The sequence below is a fragment of the Aptenodytes forsteri genome, unplaced genomic scaffold, assembly GCF_000699145.1.
Source record: "Aptenodytes forsteri isolate BGI_AS27 unplaced genomic scaffold, ASM69914v1 Scaffold112, whole genome shotgun sequence".
Taxonomy (NCBI): domain Eukaryota; kingdom Metazoa; phylum Chordata; class Aves; order Sphenisciformes; family Spheniscidae; genus Aptenodytes; species Aptenodytes forsteri.
Genome location: NW_008794883.1, coordinates 2,000,305 through 2,018,205, shown reverse-complemented (window position 1 = coordinate 2,018,205; position 17,901 = coordinate 2,000,305). Strand labels below are relative to the sequence as shown.

General features: G+C 42.7%; 1 protein-coding gene across 1 annotated transcript in view; it reads right to left on the bottom strand.

Annotated features, from left to right (window-relative positions):
• Positions 1–17,901, bottom strand: part of TCF4 (transcription factor 4) — a 252,246-nt gene that overhangs the window by 93,394 nt on the left and 140,951 nt on the right. Inside the window, exons 7-8 of the mRNA XM_019470871.1 lie at positions 3,654–3,783; positions 3,153–3,202 (exon numbers count right to left, since the gene is read on the bottom strand). Of these exons, the coding sequence (XP_019326416.1) occupies positions 3,153–3,202; positions 3,654–3,783 (180 nt within the window). The remainder of the gene's footprint in view (positions 1–3,152; positions 3,203–3,653; positions 3,784–17,901) is intronic.

Genomic DNA, 17,901 nt, shown 5'->3' with positions numbered 1-17,901 from the left:
GGCCCGGCCGGGGCGGGCCGCTCCCAGCCTGGCCTGGGATGCACCCCACCCCACCCCACCCCCCCGAGCACCCCTGGAAGAGTCTCACCTTCTCGACTCCGAATTTAGTTCAAATCTTCATTATTTTTTAAACCCTGATTGTTTCCACGGTTTAATTTACTTTGTTTTCCAAACTCGTAGCCATTTCTTATAATAAAGGGGAGCTGATACAACATATTTATTACCATTTATCATTGAAATTTTTATAAGACTACTTATGAATTAATCAACAATAACTGCTTTTACAAACGCTGCTGCATTAATCTCCATATCCGCTGCATAAATCACATTGAGAACAAGTTAATATACATATTTGAAGAGAAATACAGCAATATTTCCACCCTATCAACTAAGTATATTATAATCTAGTTAGTCAACTTATAAATGCATATACTTCATTCAGCATCATAAATCCTGGCAGTTCAGTGCGACACGATCCATAACCTAAATATAATCTGACCTTTTATAAGGTATTTGTTCTATTTGAGACACACAGGTGCCTTTTCTAAAGCAGCACAATTTAAATGAAATGTATGATTCATGATATACGAAGACAACAAGACCCAAATACCTATCTGTATGTTCACTTAAAAAAGGCCGTCTTTCCTTCAGAAGCATACTACTCTTGTATTCACATTACTGGACTTGTATTTTAATTTACTTATTCTTGGAGGACGGAGCTATGGGCAATTAAAATATTCAGGAATACCTTTTTATATTTTATTTTCTAATAAATTGTACAGGTCATTAAAATCTGAAGTATTTAAAGTGCATATTCTACTTTGAGATAATTTGGCTTAAAAATAAAAATACTGTTAAAATAGTTGAGAGTATTGAGCTGTAGAAGTATTTCTGTTCTGTACAACAACTGTATTCACAAAAAATTAAAGGAAGCACACATTTGAGACTAATCTGCGACAAACATAAATTGCCTTTCATTCTTTCGAAGCAAGAAGCAATCCATAAAAAACTTTTGCAGCAGTTACAAATCCCTGCACGCTGACATTTCCAACAGAAACGTTGCCACCCTTCCCCACGCAGCGAGGGCAGATAGCGGGTACCATTTTACTGAAAGTATCTTTTATAACACGGACACAAAAATGTGCATGTAGATGTCCCGAGATGGTCACCTGTCCACAGAGCAGTATTTTAAATGATACAAAATGCAGGTTTGGGGTGGGGTTCCCCCACACACACCCCGCAAATGACTGAACAAAAACCCGGCACAACTCCTGAGCTACCACAAATAACTGCTGAACTCGCTGCCGGCTGGTGCCAGGCGCATGCAGAACAGGGCGCTGCATCCTCCAGCGTGGTGCCTCGCAGCGTGCCGGCGGCTCTGCGGCACAGAGGTGCTCTGCGGTGCCACAGCACGCTCGGCTCCGCTCAGTATTACCCCTGCTACGCACTGCCGTGCCTCCACCTCTAAAGGGCTGGGAGGGATTTATCATGTGAAGTTGTCAGAAAAACTATTAAAAGCTAAAGTTTCACCTAAATTAAATCCACCTCTAACTTCAAGCATAATAGTACTCATAAAAACCTTTGGGGAGGATATTAGCTATTGCTGTAAAGGCGTCCAATAAAAACCAAAACCAAAAAACACATAGTGAAATAAATTTAAAATACATGTGTGGAAACTTATTTTTAATTAAAAAAAAAATAGTATTATTACTTTACTGGAAACTTGCATTTGAGAATTTCCATATTTCAACATCGTACAAAAAAGATGTATGGCTTGTTTTGTTTAACATTATAAAGATTACAATAATCCGTGCGATTAAGTTAGGATCCTCATATGTGTTTTTCTCTTTCAGGTTAAAATTTTATTATTTATAAAGTGACCAGTAATGAAACTACTGTTTAGCACAGTCACTACAATAACTGCAGCTTTAAAAGTATGCTAGTTTGCAAACTGCAAATTTACGTGGATTTATGGTAAAAACACAAAACCCATCTGAGAGTAACACGCCAATTCGTTATATATTCCGCAAGATTGATTGCCACTCAGCTCCTCCTAATAACCAGATCTAGAGATAAAACAAATAGAGTTATCAGGTATGAAAGGAAGCTCTCCCCTCTTGAGTGGTTTGTTTTCTCTTTGCAGATATTTATACGAAAATATGTATTATGTATTTTTAAAGTAATGGTGGAGAAAAAATTAGAATAAAAATACTAGAATAAAACGCATTCTTGAGCCATACTACTCTTTATGCTGTATTTACTGAAATGTCGTATGATTTCTTTTAAAACTGCTATTTTATATATATTTTAATGGATTTAAAAGTAAGCGCTCTCAAAAGATGTAATGCACCTTGGTACAGCTTTTTCAGGAAAAAACCCACAAAGATTTTACGCAATGATGGAAAAATGAAAACTAATAGAATAATTATTTGGATCACGAAACAAAGGACTTCACCAAACCAAAGAGAAACACCAACTTCTGACTGCACGATGCAAAGATTTCACCATAAACACTGAAAAACGTGATGCCGGATGGCATCTGTAACCCTCCTTACGACGAGGTAGCAGGAATAGCCTTTAAAATATCGGGGGAAACCCTGGGTAATTACCAGCTCTGTCGTTATTGCTCGAGCAACCCACAATGCCTCTGGCAGCAGCTGGATCCCAGCGGTTGACACCTGGGCTCACCCCCAGCCAGCTCCTGCTGCAGGTACCATAGCTCAGAGACCTCACGGGAAAATGAAGATGTTTGCCCCGCAACCCGGGCTGAGACCCATGGAAATGTCTCATAAATCCTCTCCGCACATCTCTTTGAACATGCGAACCCATAAATCATCATCAGCCCGACAAAGAAGCTAACCGGCACGTGGAAGGGATGCTCGCCCCGCGCAGGTACACGCCGCCCGCGCCCGCGGCAGCTCTTTAGCGTCCGCCGCTGAAAATCCACATGAGCAGCACACGCTCGTCCCACCGTGCAATTAATCACTTCCACATCGGGACAAGCGACGAGATTTTTTTTAACTCTCCTTACCTTGTCCTCAGCCTTTAGCGCCAAGCGCTCTGCGAGCCCGGGAGCGGGCTCGCTTCTGTCTGCCTGCAACCGAACAAAGCCACCGCGATCACAAGCAAGCGAGCAGACGAGCGGTACTTACTGAAGATGGCAAACCTGGAGGAACTTTTCGAACTTTCTTTGTTTGTACTTCTGAAAAAAGACAAAACGGTGTCTTCATAAGACAGGCTTATTTTTTTTTTCGCACCGAGATTTTCTACAGACCCAGCTGCTAATCGCCCTGCCCGCCGTCTCATGCCAGGCTTGCAGCAGTTTTGGTAACACCGAGTGGATGCCACCGCTCTTAAGTCTGACAGCCAAATGCTGGAAAATTGTTGATATTTTGATCTTGAGTGTTAGGGCCTTTGTTTTCGCCTTACACGGATTTGCTTTGAAGAAGCGATTTTTTAAGGCTCCTTGCACGCTCAACAAAGAGGACAGAGAGGAGCAATCAGCTAACGTTAACTAAACCCCTCCGAGAGTCCTGGCGGCGTACGCGTAGGCTCTGCCACTTATTGTATTTATTTCGAAGTAGTGCTAAACAGGACGAAACTCCGATTATTTGTTGAAATGGAAAAAAAAGGTTGAACACAAAGTCACTCACCCATAGAGGTGCTGTGGAGAGGCCTCCGCCGGGGGTTATTGCTAGAATACTGATAGTACTGGGAGCCAGGCTTAGTGGGGGAGAGCGCTCCTGGGTTGCCAATATCCATGTCACCTCCAAGGAGACTTTGCTAAAAGATTAAAAATATATACGTGTGTGCGTGTGCATGTTAAATCCGACTTTCCTCATCATTAGCTATTTCTCATTCCTAAAAATAACACAGCAAAGAAACCTTCACAAGCGACTGAAACACGGAAACAAGAACCTGCCAAAATTTTAAAGGCGACATTACAAAAATTTCCAGTTGAGCATCTTTTCCTTTACTAGGAAAACACAAAGTAATTAATTTAAAATACGATTATTTACATTTAAAGGAGACTTACTGCCTGCTTATTCAAATGCAATCGGTGTTTAAAACTTTTGTGGAGCTTTTAAAAACTTTTAGAGCTCTATTAATATATTTGAAGGTAATTTAGTTTCTTCACTGCAAACAAGATAGTTAAGTGCACGGATTTAACAATAATAAAACTATAAAAAAAATCCTGCTGTTGACAGAGCGGTTGCTTCAGTGTGCATGAAACAGCTTCATTGTCTATCCCCGTGCAAGGAAAAAACTAATATCTGTGAATTAAATGTATCAGATTTTGCAATATAAAAATCTGCACAGCAGGCTGTACGTAATATGTGATTAAAACGTTAAAATAAAATTATACATTATTAATATTTTTTGCAATGCTATCAGGAAAAAAAGGCACCTCAGAGACCCAAAAACAATTAACGCTATTGTATAGCAGCAGCAGCAGCAAAGGACCTTCAATATATCCATTTTATGCCCGTACCATTAACTAACAAGATGCATCCTAGCAAACGCAACATTTTCTCAGCTACGAAAGGACTATGGTTTCCATACAACAGCAGAAAACATTATCGGACCCGTGCTATAAGAAAAATTATAAATCTTTAAGAGACTATGACAGAAGAACAATTTCCTGAGTAATGTTCTATTTGCTATAAACTACGTTGAAACTTACCCATAATATATAAATCCCCTGATTATACTCTGCATTGAACACATTGTTCTTTTAATTATTCTGATACGCAATAAAACAGGTGTAGATACTACCATTTATATTAAGAACAAATTTACCATTTAATAAAGAAATTTTAAAATTAAGTACCAAAAATCTAACTTTATCGTTACTTGTAATCAACTTTTACTGACTGAACTAATTACTGTACTTGATAAAGTACAGAATGTGTTTTCCCTAATCTAAATTCTAATCACCATGTCACTCACAACAGACTTAGTAATGCTTCACTAACACACTATTCACATGCAAAATACTCTAAATAGGCCAATTATGACTCTGCCCCTGTTCCCTGGTTAACCCGCTGAGAACTGAAAAATTTCACAAGGCAGTCACCAACTAAAACAAAGGCTCCTTGTTTTAAATTAAGACAGTCTTTTTGATTCCTAAATAGCTCAACAAAGTGGCATGTCTTCTGCTGAAAGCAGTTGGTCAAATATGACCCATGAGCTGGAAAATCAGAAATTAAAACATCCTTACTCCTTAACTATACTTCTAAAAACATTTAAAGATAACTTTTGATTCTAGAAAACTATATTCCTCTTTTTCCCAGAGAGGCTAAATGAGAATCGCTGATGAGGGATGGACAAATGGGCTCTGACCGATTGGGGCTGAAACCCTTTCTCGGTGTGCAGCCTCGCATCTGCCTTTACAGACCTCTCAGAGACGTAAAGATACAAAAATGCCAGTCAGAAGGCACTTTTTGCTAATATCTTTACGTTCAGCTAATGTCTAATATACACCTGCAATGACTATGCTCCTTTTAATAAACAACACCTGCACCGGCAAAAAATGGTTGCAAGTCTATTGCATAGCGGCAGAGAAATGTATGCAAAAACCCTCTGACAAAAAGGGTTATCGATTCATTGTGAATATCCTCTGAAAATAAACGTAATTTTATTGAATGTCTTGGAGCATTTCAGAATGAAGCACCGCTAACCACAGAAATTCTCTTCAGTCATATATTTTTATCACGTATACGTTTTAACATAAAGACAGACCTGCTAAATCTGTGCATGGTTTATCCATATGTCGGGTAGTCTGAAAGACTTAGAGCCATCGGCTGTATAAACTCCTATACCCAGCCCACTAGATTTCATTTGACTTAAAAAAAACCCGTATATAAGACAGCGTTTGCAAACTATTTTAGATTAAACAAGATTCGCTTTAGGAGCGTAAAATATACACATACCCTATGTTGTTTTTGTTTTTTCATCCAAACATTTTTCTCTATAAAAAGATGCAGAGGTTTCTACGGGAAAAAAATCCCAAACTTGTATTATTACATTAGAAGGAAACATATGCACCCGTCTTAAAGGCTGCACACCTTTTGTTGAGCTAGCGACTGAACGCTGCTCTTTGCCACTAGTTGCACTTTCTAGTGACTGTTCATTCCTCTTGACCTAACAGGTAGCTGCTGGCGTCGGGATGACATTCGGCATCACGCACCCGCGGCTTTCCGCCCAGGACAGGTACACGGGTTTGCGACCCTCGGGCCCGTGCCGCCCCTGGGGCTCGCGGTCCCTGCGGAGGCTCCCACCCCAGGAGTAGGTGCACGGAAGCCTGGTGTGCAAAGCGCTCCTAATTAATGCCACATACCCTCACTATCAACAAATTTGATCCAAGGGCTCTGTTATAAACAGTGTTTTCTGCAGCAAAGGTGAATTTATTTGGAAAAACACATCTCAAAAATTTTCACCGCAACTGTCACAGACTCATTTCTTCACTCTCTTGAAGAAAAAAAAACACTAACAAATAACCCAAAGCCTAGCAAAGCCCCCTCCTTTGTCTGTTATGGGACAGAGACATTCTTATAAGGTAAAAAAGAGGTGGGTTTGTGCATTAAGGGGACCTCGCCGAGCACTCCGGGGAGGAAAACCAAGATAAAAATATATACGTAGTTATTCTGAGATGCTTGTAAAAGGAACAATGGGCATTTATTACTGTTCAGCCTACATGTCACACTGCTAATGGCCTGCAACAAAGAGAGAGATAAAACGTTTACAAACCACAATGCCATCGATTACACAGCCTTCCGAGCTCGCATTTGCTCCAAATTGGATCTTAGAAACGCAATGAATTATTAGGCATCAAAGTTAATATTTAGCACTAAGAAATGATGAGCTTAAAAGCCAAGTGTTACATTTGTCAAACTCCTCTCCAGCCTTTAGCTAGGGGTTTGATGGGCATGTATGTCCTGTACGCTGGAAGCGGGTTATCTTTGGGTGCAAGCAGGACAGCAGGCAGGACGCGAGACCTTGCAAATCTTCAGGCTCATCTGTATAAAACCTGCAGGCATATCCTTACGTTATAGCACACACTGTACGAACCACTCGAGCCTCACAGACCCATGCTGTTTGCAGTCTATTCGTTTTATAATAAACAAAACTAATAATATATTGAATTTGCCAGTTGAATGTTAGAGTTTGAGCTAAAAACAATCGCAGAAGGAAAAAAAGCCACAGAGCAAAATCCATTTTCACGTTGAGCCACGCAGCTGTATTTTTTACCAGTTACAATGTTTTTGCTTTTCTCGTTGTTACACACAATCCTTCTTTCTAGCAATTTGTAAAATAAGTCACCGACTAGTGAATCCTGCCTCCAAAATTTGAATAACTAGGCAAAGAATTAAAGCTGGGTAGGGAGAAAATATGCACGTACTATGACGAAGTAATATCCATACAGATATGATATTACCCCTACTGGAAAAAACAAACATTGTTCCCACTGCAAACCTGAAGTTTTGCCTTTCAAATGAAAATCATGTGAATTTCACTTAAATATTTGTTTCAGACCTAATAAGTAGGAAATACATTTACAAAAAGCTATTTTCTTTTTCCTTTGTTACAGAAACAGGTGAGATTAGAGTATGACAGAGTGCTGCTTTACTAACAAAACGTTAATTCAGATTAAAGGAAAATGGCCTTGAAGCCTGTAATCCGAAAGCCCCTGAAAACACTGATCAGGGAAAAATACCTCAGAAAAGGCCTTTTTTTTTTTTGCTGACAACCCGGATATATTTTTTTTTGACATCTTCACGCTACGCCGTGATCCAGTATCAAACACAACATCGTGGGGATGTTGCAGGCAAGAGAAAAACGGGCTTAGATGAAAACAGATTAAGCTCCTTTTCTGAACGATTGCCAAATGTTTGTGGGTTGTGCTCACGTTTGAGTATTCCTGCGCGCACAGCTGCAGTCCCGCGCGCCGCTCCCAACCTGCGTGATGTATAGCGACTGCGGGACATATGTTCCCCTCGCCGAAAGCCTCGGAGAGGCATCGCGCGGGCACGATTGGAGGCAAACCGCCGCATTGCACGCGGCCGCACCCCTGGTTTCTCCCAGCCCTCTCCCACCCGGTGCAGTACAGAGGTTCCTCCCCCGGTTCCTCCCCCTCGGTGGGAGAGGGCGAGGAGCGGGGATGAAGGCCGAGACCGCCAGGGTCCTCGGCATCTGCAGGCATAGTCAGCAAACCAGCTGAACGGAGCTGGAGCGGCATCGCACCCTCGGTCCTCACGCCAGGCGGAGCGGGGACACTCGCCCCCGGGTGGCAAAATGGCCCTGCGCAGCTGGAGGTGCCTGAGGGGGCCGGGGTGCCCCTCCGGACAGCGCTGCCGGGCTCTCGGCAAGCCCACCTCTGCCTCTGCCCGCGTGTGCGTTTGCACGCCCAGAGGCACTGCGGGGCAGACCTGTGAGCCGATGTGAAGGCAGGCACGGGTACATATTTTATACAACTTTACCAACCGGCTTGTCCAAAATACATAATTTTAAAAGCACGTCCTTTTTTGCAATAAATTTCACATGTATGATGAGAATTCGTGCACTTTATCTAAAAAAACCCAGCGTCCTGCTATTTTTCACGACGTTGCACTATTTCTTAAATTAAAATTCCTTACACTTTTAAAGATCAAAGCTTGTTTGCTTGCTTTATTCGCGCTTAGGCCTTCCTGGCTCTCCCTGTGAGCACAGCGTCTCTGCATTGTTCCCTCTGCTCTGGCACCGACGTCTCCGTGGGCCAGGAAAGTAGGTCAGGGAAGCTGTGGTCCCATGGCCCCCATGCCTCCCCGGGGAGCCCCCGACCGGTACCGAGCTCCCGCAGACGCACGCAGCTCTGCAGCTCCCGCTCTGCTGGGGTACCCAACCATCGGGGGGCTTCAGTGCAATTTAATTACGTTTTTTTCCAGAAAAAAGAGCAGAAAGGAAGGCGTACCGTGATCAGAAAAAAGAGCAGAAAGGAAGGCGTACCATGACCTTCCTCAACACTAAGAACTTAACGCGTGCTGTGCATGTACCCAACGCAGCAATTTGTGATGCTGGACCTAAACCGCTGGGTCACAGCAAGCAGGCTCCTCCGTGCTCAGCAGCGACTGACATTCTCCTGCCAAATACCTGCTCTTCCCCTATTGCTCTTAAACCATCTCCATTTGACGTTTCAACATCTATTCCGTTGCAAATTTGCAAACAAAGCAACCTGAATTTGTTGAAATTACATCCAATTTATGCTGAAACAGATGAATAGGAGGTAATTTTTTTCAGTTTTTTTTTTAATACAAGAAAATTTCTAACTGCAACTGTCCTGTTTTCCTCTCCTTTAGTAAAATCACAGGAAAGAGGATTATATTTCATCATCCAGATTTCAGCTGCTCTTACATGCTCTATCCTCAGTTTATGAATTTTCACTTAAGTCAAGTTAACTAAGTCATGCCACATACACATCTGAATCATTTCTTGGTTATTTCCTTCTGTGATTTCAATCCTCTGGTTTTAATCAAATTACGAAACTAAATTTCCACTTATCATGTGACTATCAGGGCATCTGTTCATAATCTGTCCAATTCCTACAAATACGCCTTTCTTTGGCTTTTGGAAATTTGGCAGCTCTCTGTAAAATCTTCTGTGTGTCATTTACGTCCAGTATTTCTCTCTAATGCCAAGTGTAAATTGCAACCCGTTGATGGCAAACACAGAGAAACAATTTCCCTGGGTTTTGCTGAGTGTGTTTTCAAGCTAAGGTACTGTTTTCCTTTTTTACTTAACCAACCATAATTCTTAAAAGTATTTGCAGAAAAATTTTGACTTTCAGAGAACAAAGGAACTTCTCTCATAGAGATTTAATTTTTCACAAGATTTGTTTTTTCAAGAACACTCACGTGTATGAAGTGAGAGAAATTTTAATATGTTTATTTTATTTTCTCTATCTGATGCCAAATAACCTTTTGTTTCATTTCTTCTGCCTTCTAGGGCAGCACCTTCAGATAGCTGTGCACAGCGTTCAGCAGTTTTCTCTTGACTTTGACCTTTTCCATTAAAAAATGCTTGCAGGTATTATCAAATAATTTTTCATGTTCAACCAACCCTTGTGCATTAATGTCATCAGTATTAGTTCTCCAGGTTTTTTTTAATTTTTTCACTATCTCTTCCTCTGCATAATTTAAAATTGCTCTTTAAGTGTAAACCTTTCTGGAGTAATTTTTCCCAGTTGTGCTTTTTGAGCATTGAATATCGTATCAGCACAACAGCAGCAACTTTCAAAGTTCATTTACTGGTTTCAGCAGCATTTCATGGACACGGAGTGCTCTTAAACGTGGCTGAGGTTCAACCACCTCTGGCCAGTGAGGATTTCAAATTTGTTCCTGTGCCCATTTTCCTCATCTATTTCAGGTGAGGGGGGGGTTTTTTTTGGGGGGGAGGGGGGATCATTTGTAACTTCTTACCTAATTTTTCCCACATTTACTCTTGGTGTTTGCTTGCTTCTTCCCATCCCTTCATTCACCATTAGGCATGATGACTCAGATTATTATACTGCTGCTTGATTATCACTAAAGGTTAGTTACTTGTTTGCATTAACGATCCCCATCTTTCACATTTACAGTGAACGATTTCACCATCAATTGCACAGTCTTCGCTGTTTTTCTAAAGCTTTAGTATAATGAAAATATTTCATTTCCTAGTATACGGGAAAAACGGATAAAAAGTGCCTCAACTGAACAAGTACAAGGCACAAAAATTTCAAAGGGAGGAAGGGACTTTCTCCCTCACTAAGCAGTTTTGCAGAATACAGTCTTTGCTCAATTTATGATTTTCTGCTGTACGCTTTATGCTTGAATACTTGGAGCTGGAAATACCTCCTCTACTACAGTTCAAATGGAAATCCTAGTGCCTTCACTGCTGCGAAGATCAGCAAAACATGCTGTAATATATGCTGATGTTTGATGCGCAATGTATACGTAGGGATGCAGAGACACACACCCCTACCTGTATGAAATCGGGTGTCCCATACGACCTCCTGGCTTCTCCGGAGGTTAATAACCTGACAGCTCCGCCAGCCCCGGCCGCACCCTCCGCACCCAGCCCAGCGCTGCCGCCTCCTCTCCAGCCTCGCCCCGCTCCCTCCCCAGCAAAGCACCATCCGGCTCCTTTGTGCTCGCTCGCAGGCAGCGATAAGGACATTCTCTCTGCTTTGTTATTAGTCTTTCAGAATATAGTTTTCATTTACACGCTGAAATTGAGCCAGATGATTATAGTGTTTAAAAACACATGCTTAAATACAGGTAATACTCATATAAATGTGTCCCGGTGAGTAACAAACACAAAAAGGGGAAAGTCCTCGTGGTGACTGGGGAAGGGGGATGGGGTGGGGAACATGCCATCGCCTTCACCCTCAAAGGGCCTCAAAAAAACCGTAAAAACTAACAAAGCTGCTGGGTTTCTTACTGCCCAGAAGGGCTGGCATTTGGTGAGGGTGGCTGGGGAAGATGAGACCGAGCGATCGAAGGGACTTTGGTCAAAGCCCAGTGTTTTACGGTTAGAAAGTTCTCCCGTGCTGCTAACGGTGCCCACAAAAAGAGTTGGGTTTGGGTTCTAGCCGTTTTTGCAACGTCCTGACATTGCAGATGGCCGAGGCGCGATGCAGTACCAGCTCCAATATTTGCAGCGGCTGAAGCTGCTCTGCGTGGCTCCCAGCGAGGATTATCCCCGCGCCGGGGCTGCCGGCTGCGGCCGTGCTCCAGCTGCTGCACCCTGCCCCGGGGATAGCTCCGGGCACCGGCTCCAGCTGCTGCACCCTGCCCCGGGGATGGCTCCGGGCACCAGGGCGGCCAGGATTAAAGACCAACTTCAGCACCTACAGCCCTCCTCTGCGAGGAGAAATGGAAATCCGAGGGTGTTGTGGGCCCCCCCCATTTGTAACAGCACTATGTCAGAAAGGAACCGCACGGAGCTGAGGTGGTGAACCACAGGGCCCTGTATAAAAGCCCATTATTGGGAAAATTCATCCCAGAATGATCTGCAGTCAGTCGAACATCGTGAAAATCCAGTGCCTTGGACCTTGACAGTGCTCCCATGTCTTTGCATACCATGATACTGCGCAATAACATTTAAAAGACTTTAAAAGACTTTGCAATTAAGAAAATGAAGCGAGCTCAGAGCAACAGTAGTTATTCAGTTTGTACAAAAACATGGAGCCAGTTTGGCTTAACGTGAATATTATCTGAAGCACATTGGTAGAGTCATTTTCCAGGACAGAAGATTTGGTACGGAATTAAACAGCCCTCAGTTTAGCCCAGTCACAGGGGGCCTCCTGGGTGTTAATGAGGGAAGAATTTGGCCCATGGACAGCAGCTGGATTTTCGGGAATTGCTGAATATAGCGAAGCATTGTCTGCAGTATTTTTACAGAGTGCCATAGTGCTGCTAGAAAACAGGCTTGCTGCATCATTAGAGAGTTCAGCTGATCTGCATCACCTTCCGAATTTATCAAAAAGTCCCTCCCCACCTATTCCACTCAAAAATGCAATATGGTAAGATGCTTCAGGTATGAAAAAGTGCACAATATCAGAATATTAATGTATGGTAAAAAAAGGGCACCATAAAAACTTACATAGGGTTGAATAATAATCAGATAAACCCGGTATTTGTCAGTATGTATCTACTGGAACTGCTCACTACATTATGAAACACATGTCCTGGTATCCCTGTTTTTCACAGCACCTCCCAGTACACAAATATCTGCACTTCCATGCAACACTGAAGTTCAGAACATCTATAAGTGCCCACTTTTTCAAACATCTCCAACCCTATACCATCTGGTAGGTATCAGCATTGCGGTCACTTATGGGGGGGAGATGGGTAGGAGACAGTGAGGATTAATGACATGCAGAAATGAATGCTGCGCGGAGAAGGACATTTTTGCACTATTTTTCCCTGAGAAAAATGCCGAAGACTTGCTGGCAAGAGCTGCTTCGTTGGGCTCTGCTTTTTTTCAGTTCAAGTAAGCACTTCAACATGATTCAGTGAGGATGTCCTACCACGACTTGCTTCAAAATCTTCCTTCTCTGGCAAATTATTACAAACCCTAAAAAAAGACCTGTTAACCTAACAAGTCAATTATCATCACTCTTCCCTGTGTAAGCATTCAACTACAAACAGCTTACAACAAAAATCCTGGCTCAAGTTGTCTCAGACAGGGTAAAATATCCTGACATGCCTCAGTCTTAAAAAGGTGTTTTGTGGCTGAATTCCCATTTTTAATGATATAATTATTGTTTTCCCTTTGAATATGAGAACACAGGAAAGGCTTACAGAAGTTCAAATGCATGGGAAACAGCATTCTTCTGAAATTATGTTAGTAATATTTTTAACCAAAGAAAAGTTACCGTAAAAACATCTGAAAGACCAAAGAAACTTCCTGTCCAAAAAAATAACAAAACCCATGCTAAATACTTTAAGTGTCTCAGAGGATGTTTTTTTTTTTTAAACTTCTTACTATTCATCAGCCTGAAAGATAAACAACGGCCTCCCCCTTTTTGATGGGGAAGCAAGATCTTGCAGGGAAAAAAATCATTATCCTCAGCGTAAAAGCCATTTGCATGTCCTCAAATGATCTAGCATCATACAAGGCCGATGGTTAATGTGGATCTGCGTCACACAGGTTTGGAAAGGATGCTTAATTAGTTAAAGCTCACACATTTATGTGAAAGAGCACACGCCTGCTCTGGGGTAAGGAGCAGAGAAGTGAAACCTCAGTCACTCGTTGCAAAGGAAGCGGAGGGAAGAAGTGGGACTTGAAGCTAACGGTACGCAAGAACTGGAAATAAATCACGCTTGTGCGCCCGAGGCAGCGGCACGCTGCGACCTGGCAAAGCCAAGGCGGGCGCCCAGCGGAGCAGGCCAGGGGAGGAGGAACCCCCGCGCCCGGCCAGCCCCGACCCACCGTCCGCAGCCCTTCCAACTCCCCAAGACAGGGAAGAGCCCTCCCCATAGGAACAAAAAAGCTGAAGAAAGGACGGACGTACTCCCATTCGAATGAGACAGCAACTGAAAAAATCAGGTTCTTTCCAGAAGATCAGCAATGAGCTTCCTAGGACCTAAGTAAATGAATAGAGAGGAATGATGCAAAGACACGACACTGGTGTACGTTGCCATCATTTTCTTGGGAAAGGACCAATAAAAATTTAAACTTGAGCAGTCTGAGTATCAAAATTGTGTTTCACGTTACAGGAGCCTTATGTTTTCAGTGTTACAAAGTCACATTTATTTTTTACAAAACCGTGTTATGCAAATATGCCTAAAACCAACTAATGACACTCATGGCATTTAAAATAGGAACTTTCTTTTTTCCTCTATTTTAAATTTCCCTCTGCTACTCGCAACCTTTTTCCACACAGCTAAAGTACATGCTCTTCAATGGAAACTGATATATTCTAACACAGCATATAGCTGAGGCTGAATAAAGTGCAAAGGCATATTCATTTCAAGTAAAGTCTGCAAAGTTTAGGTCACCTTGCGCTTGAGACAGGACAAAAAATTAGAGTCACCCTACAACAACAACAAAATTGGCAAATTCAGCTGCTATGAGAAATTGGAAGGGGGAAAAAACCACCTTTTTATGCTGACACAGGTAAAAATGTAAGAAACTGGTATTTCACTGAGTCAGAGCGGAGCGTGCCACCCCAGCCTGCTGTGCTGCAAACTGCCTCCCAGTTAGGTCAGCACCGCAGGGGGAAAAACCCAATGATCTTAAATAATAACAAGACTGCATGCGTTCAATGAAAAGCTGAAGCACAAAATGCTGCGGTCGCATCCACGTTGCCACGGCGCGCACCAGGAGCCGGCTGCCTCCCCGGCTGGCTGCGGTGCATCCCCAGCGGCACCGGCGGGGAGGCAGGGAGGCGAGGTTTCATTGCCTGGCGCATTAAGATCACCAGGTGGCTGCTTCACCCGTGCCAGGCACTGCCCATGATCAACATCTTCACATTTCTGGTCTATGTCTCTCTTCAGGATTGCCTCCTCGGTATGCAGCGCTCATCCAAAGCCTGCCCGTGCCCGCACACCCCGAGGTGCGGGAGTGCCGGCATTACCGCAGCACATTCCTGCGCTCACCAGGAGTACACCTGGGATTTCTTACCACAGGTAGAGAGGTATTGCAAATACAGTAACCCAAGTACTCTCACGTATGAAGAAAAACAGTCAGCAACACTTCGCCCTTACAGTACCATTTTTATCTGCTCGTATATTACACAAATTAAAGCAGATCTATCTAGTAACCTGCCCAAATTCAGGGAGGAGCAACGTGCCTGTAAATAGAGGCACGCTCATTTAATTCAAAAGATACGGTGCTTGATTCGGTCCAAAAGGGCTGTGCAGGCACTTATTCCCGTTAGTCTCACCTACTGGGCTCCCACAGAGGTGATGGGGAAGCGCAGACCCTCTACGCACCCCACTTGCTATTCAAGTGGTGCGTTTACTCCCTTCCTTTTTGCATGGCAAAGGTGAGGAGGGTCTTTACTATCGTAGAGGCAACACTTTATCTTGCCTACACTGCAGAGAGAAGCTTTGCTCCCCCTCTGCGATACTGCTGGTTTCAAGGAAACCAGCACGAGCCATCCAGTCAAGCAAGTGCCCGTGTGGGTTGGTGCTGATGTAAATAAGCCAATATGGGGCTGCATGGGGACATGCCTCCCTCTGGGTCTCCTCTTACGTCTTCTTTACGTAGTCCTTTACTCCAGCTTGCACTCACGGCACTAACACAAGATACAGCAACGCTTTCACAGGCAAAAGATGCAGAAAAGAGCTGACGTGGAGTAGAGCTCCGCAGGGATGGTACCACCACTTCGGACTAATACTGGGGACAAAAGTTGTCACAAAACGTGTAGTTAGTTTATTTGAAAGAAATATTTTTTTTTAAAGTAAATCAAAGCCACTATGCTGAATTACTCTACAGAAAAGGAATACCAGGCTGAACAGAGGCACAGAGGAGAGCAAAGTTCCAGAGATACTGCTTTCTTCTTGATTTTACTTAACGTCCTATGGAAATACATACAACATATCTTAGAGCAATTGAATTGATAAAGGAACGAAGCAAGGGAAAAAAGCAAAGAGCCAGAAGTTACATGGCAAAATTTGTAAAACCAGGTAACTTCAGAATAAGATTCTAGTAACTGGAAAATTAAATGATACTGGCACAGCATCATTGTTCTCCTATCCAGACACAGCAGCAAGAGTACATGAGGAAGAAGCCTCATTCATCCCTGCTGAGCTACTTAGAAACACGCAGCGAAAGGTGCCTTCTTATTCCACATTTGCAATTCCAAAACTGTCTGTGCTGCTCTACACGTGTACGATCACGTCAAATCTATCGTTACGGTATCAGGACGTGCCATGTGCCCATAAAATATGACAAGCAGTAGAAATTTCCATATGTGACTCCAGTATCTCATGCCCGGGGATGAAGGAGGATATAGCTGCTACAGAACTCTGCTGATGCTGCCAGAAGAGCAGAGTGGTGACTTGCACTAACTGCAAATGTAGTTTCTCACGAGTCTTCCAAAGCTGGGCTAGGAATCAATCATTTTGTAAAGCCTGTCCAAGACTGGTCATCATGGAATAAAACTTCTAAAAATGATTGATTTAAACTGGAAATACATATTAAAAAGAAAATAGCAAGGACTCATGGAAAATTATCACTCTTCCATGCCCAAGCTTTAAAAAAAGGGGAGCAGTGAACCAGGATGCAACTACTGAGTAGTGTTTTGGACAACAGTCACTGAAAGGGCATTAGAAAAAGGCAGAGGAGCTCTGTTCCCAACAAGACGTAAGCAGAGGGTAAGACATGGGCAACTCTTCTTGATGACGCAAGATGGCCTCACGAAACCTTTGTCTGAGGTTCTTAAAATTTTACTTTTCAGGACCAAGGCAGCAAGCAGGATTTTCAAACCGTGGAAACACCCTATTTCATATCTTCTTGTTCACAACAGATACATTAAAGACTATGTCGGTAAGCTGCAGTAGCCCATCACTCCTTCCGTGGCATGGGGAAGACATGACAGTAAAGCGCCATCAAGCAATGGGCAGCTTCTTGCTAATTTTCTCTGTAGATGGCTAGAATATGCTGGGCAGTTAACTGCCATTTTTTGCATTACACAAAATAATAAAAATATAACTCTCTCCAAAAATTGGATTTGTCACAGCACCTTGTTATCCAATGTAAAAGTAACACTGTATGTTATCATGTATGTAAAAAAAAAAGAGACAAATACACACGTGAGTTATATTTCAGTGATACAGTTGGTTTTTATTAGGCTTCATATGCATTTTTCCCCAGACACTTCTGAAAGACAAGGATGTGGGAAATATCCGTAATTCTAACTGTAGTATAGCCTATATCTTTACTATTTTAAAAAAATGTTTTCTCCTGACACTCAACCAGGATCCATTTTCAAAGAAAGAAAATAGTTTAAAAAAAAAAAAAGACAGACCTATAAACATGCAGACAGATGGCTATATTCTGTCATTAACTTCAAAACGAAATAAAAATATTAACTTTTCCATTGTTGCTAAACATACTGCAGCAAGACTTGAATGCCTGGCAGACATGCACCTCATCTGCTGCAAAGGCATAAAGAAATACCTGGCTCCTGTGTTATTATTATTTAGTATTTGTTAAGCACCAACAATGTGTTCGGCACTTTTCAAAGCCAGAGGGGGAGCAAAAAATGCTTTAAAATGCTGCTCCCAAGCTGAATAAGGCTGAGAACACAAGACAGAGCAGGATGGCTGCAAGGGGGAAGCACAGGCTGCAACTGAATGAAATACGCGTTTTAGGGGCATGAAAGGGCTCCAGCTCTGTTCCTCCACCTGCGAGGGACACATCCAACCCCTAACA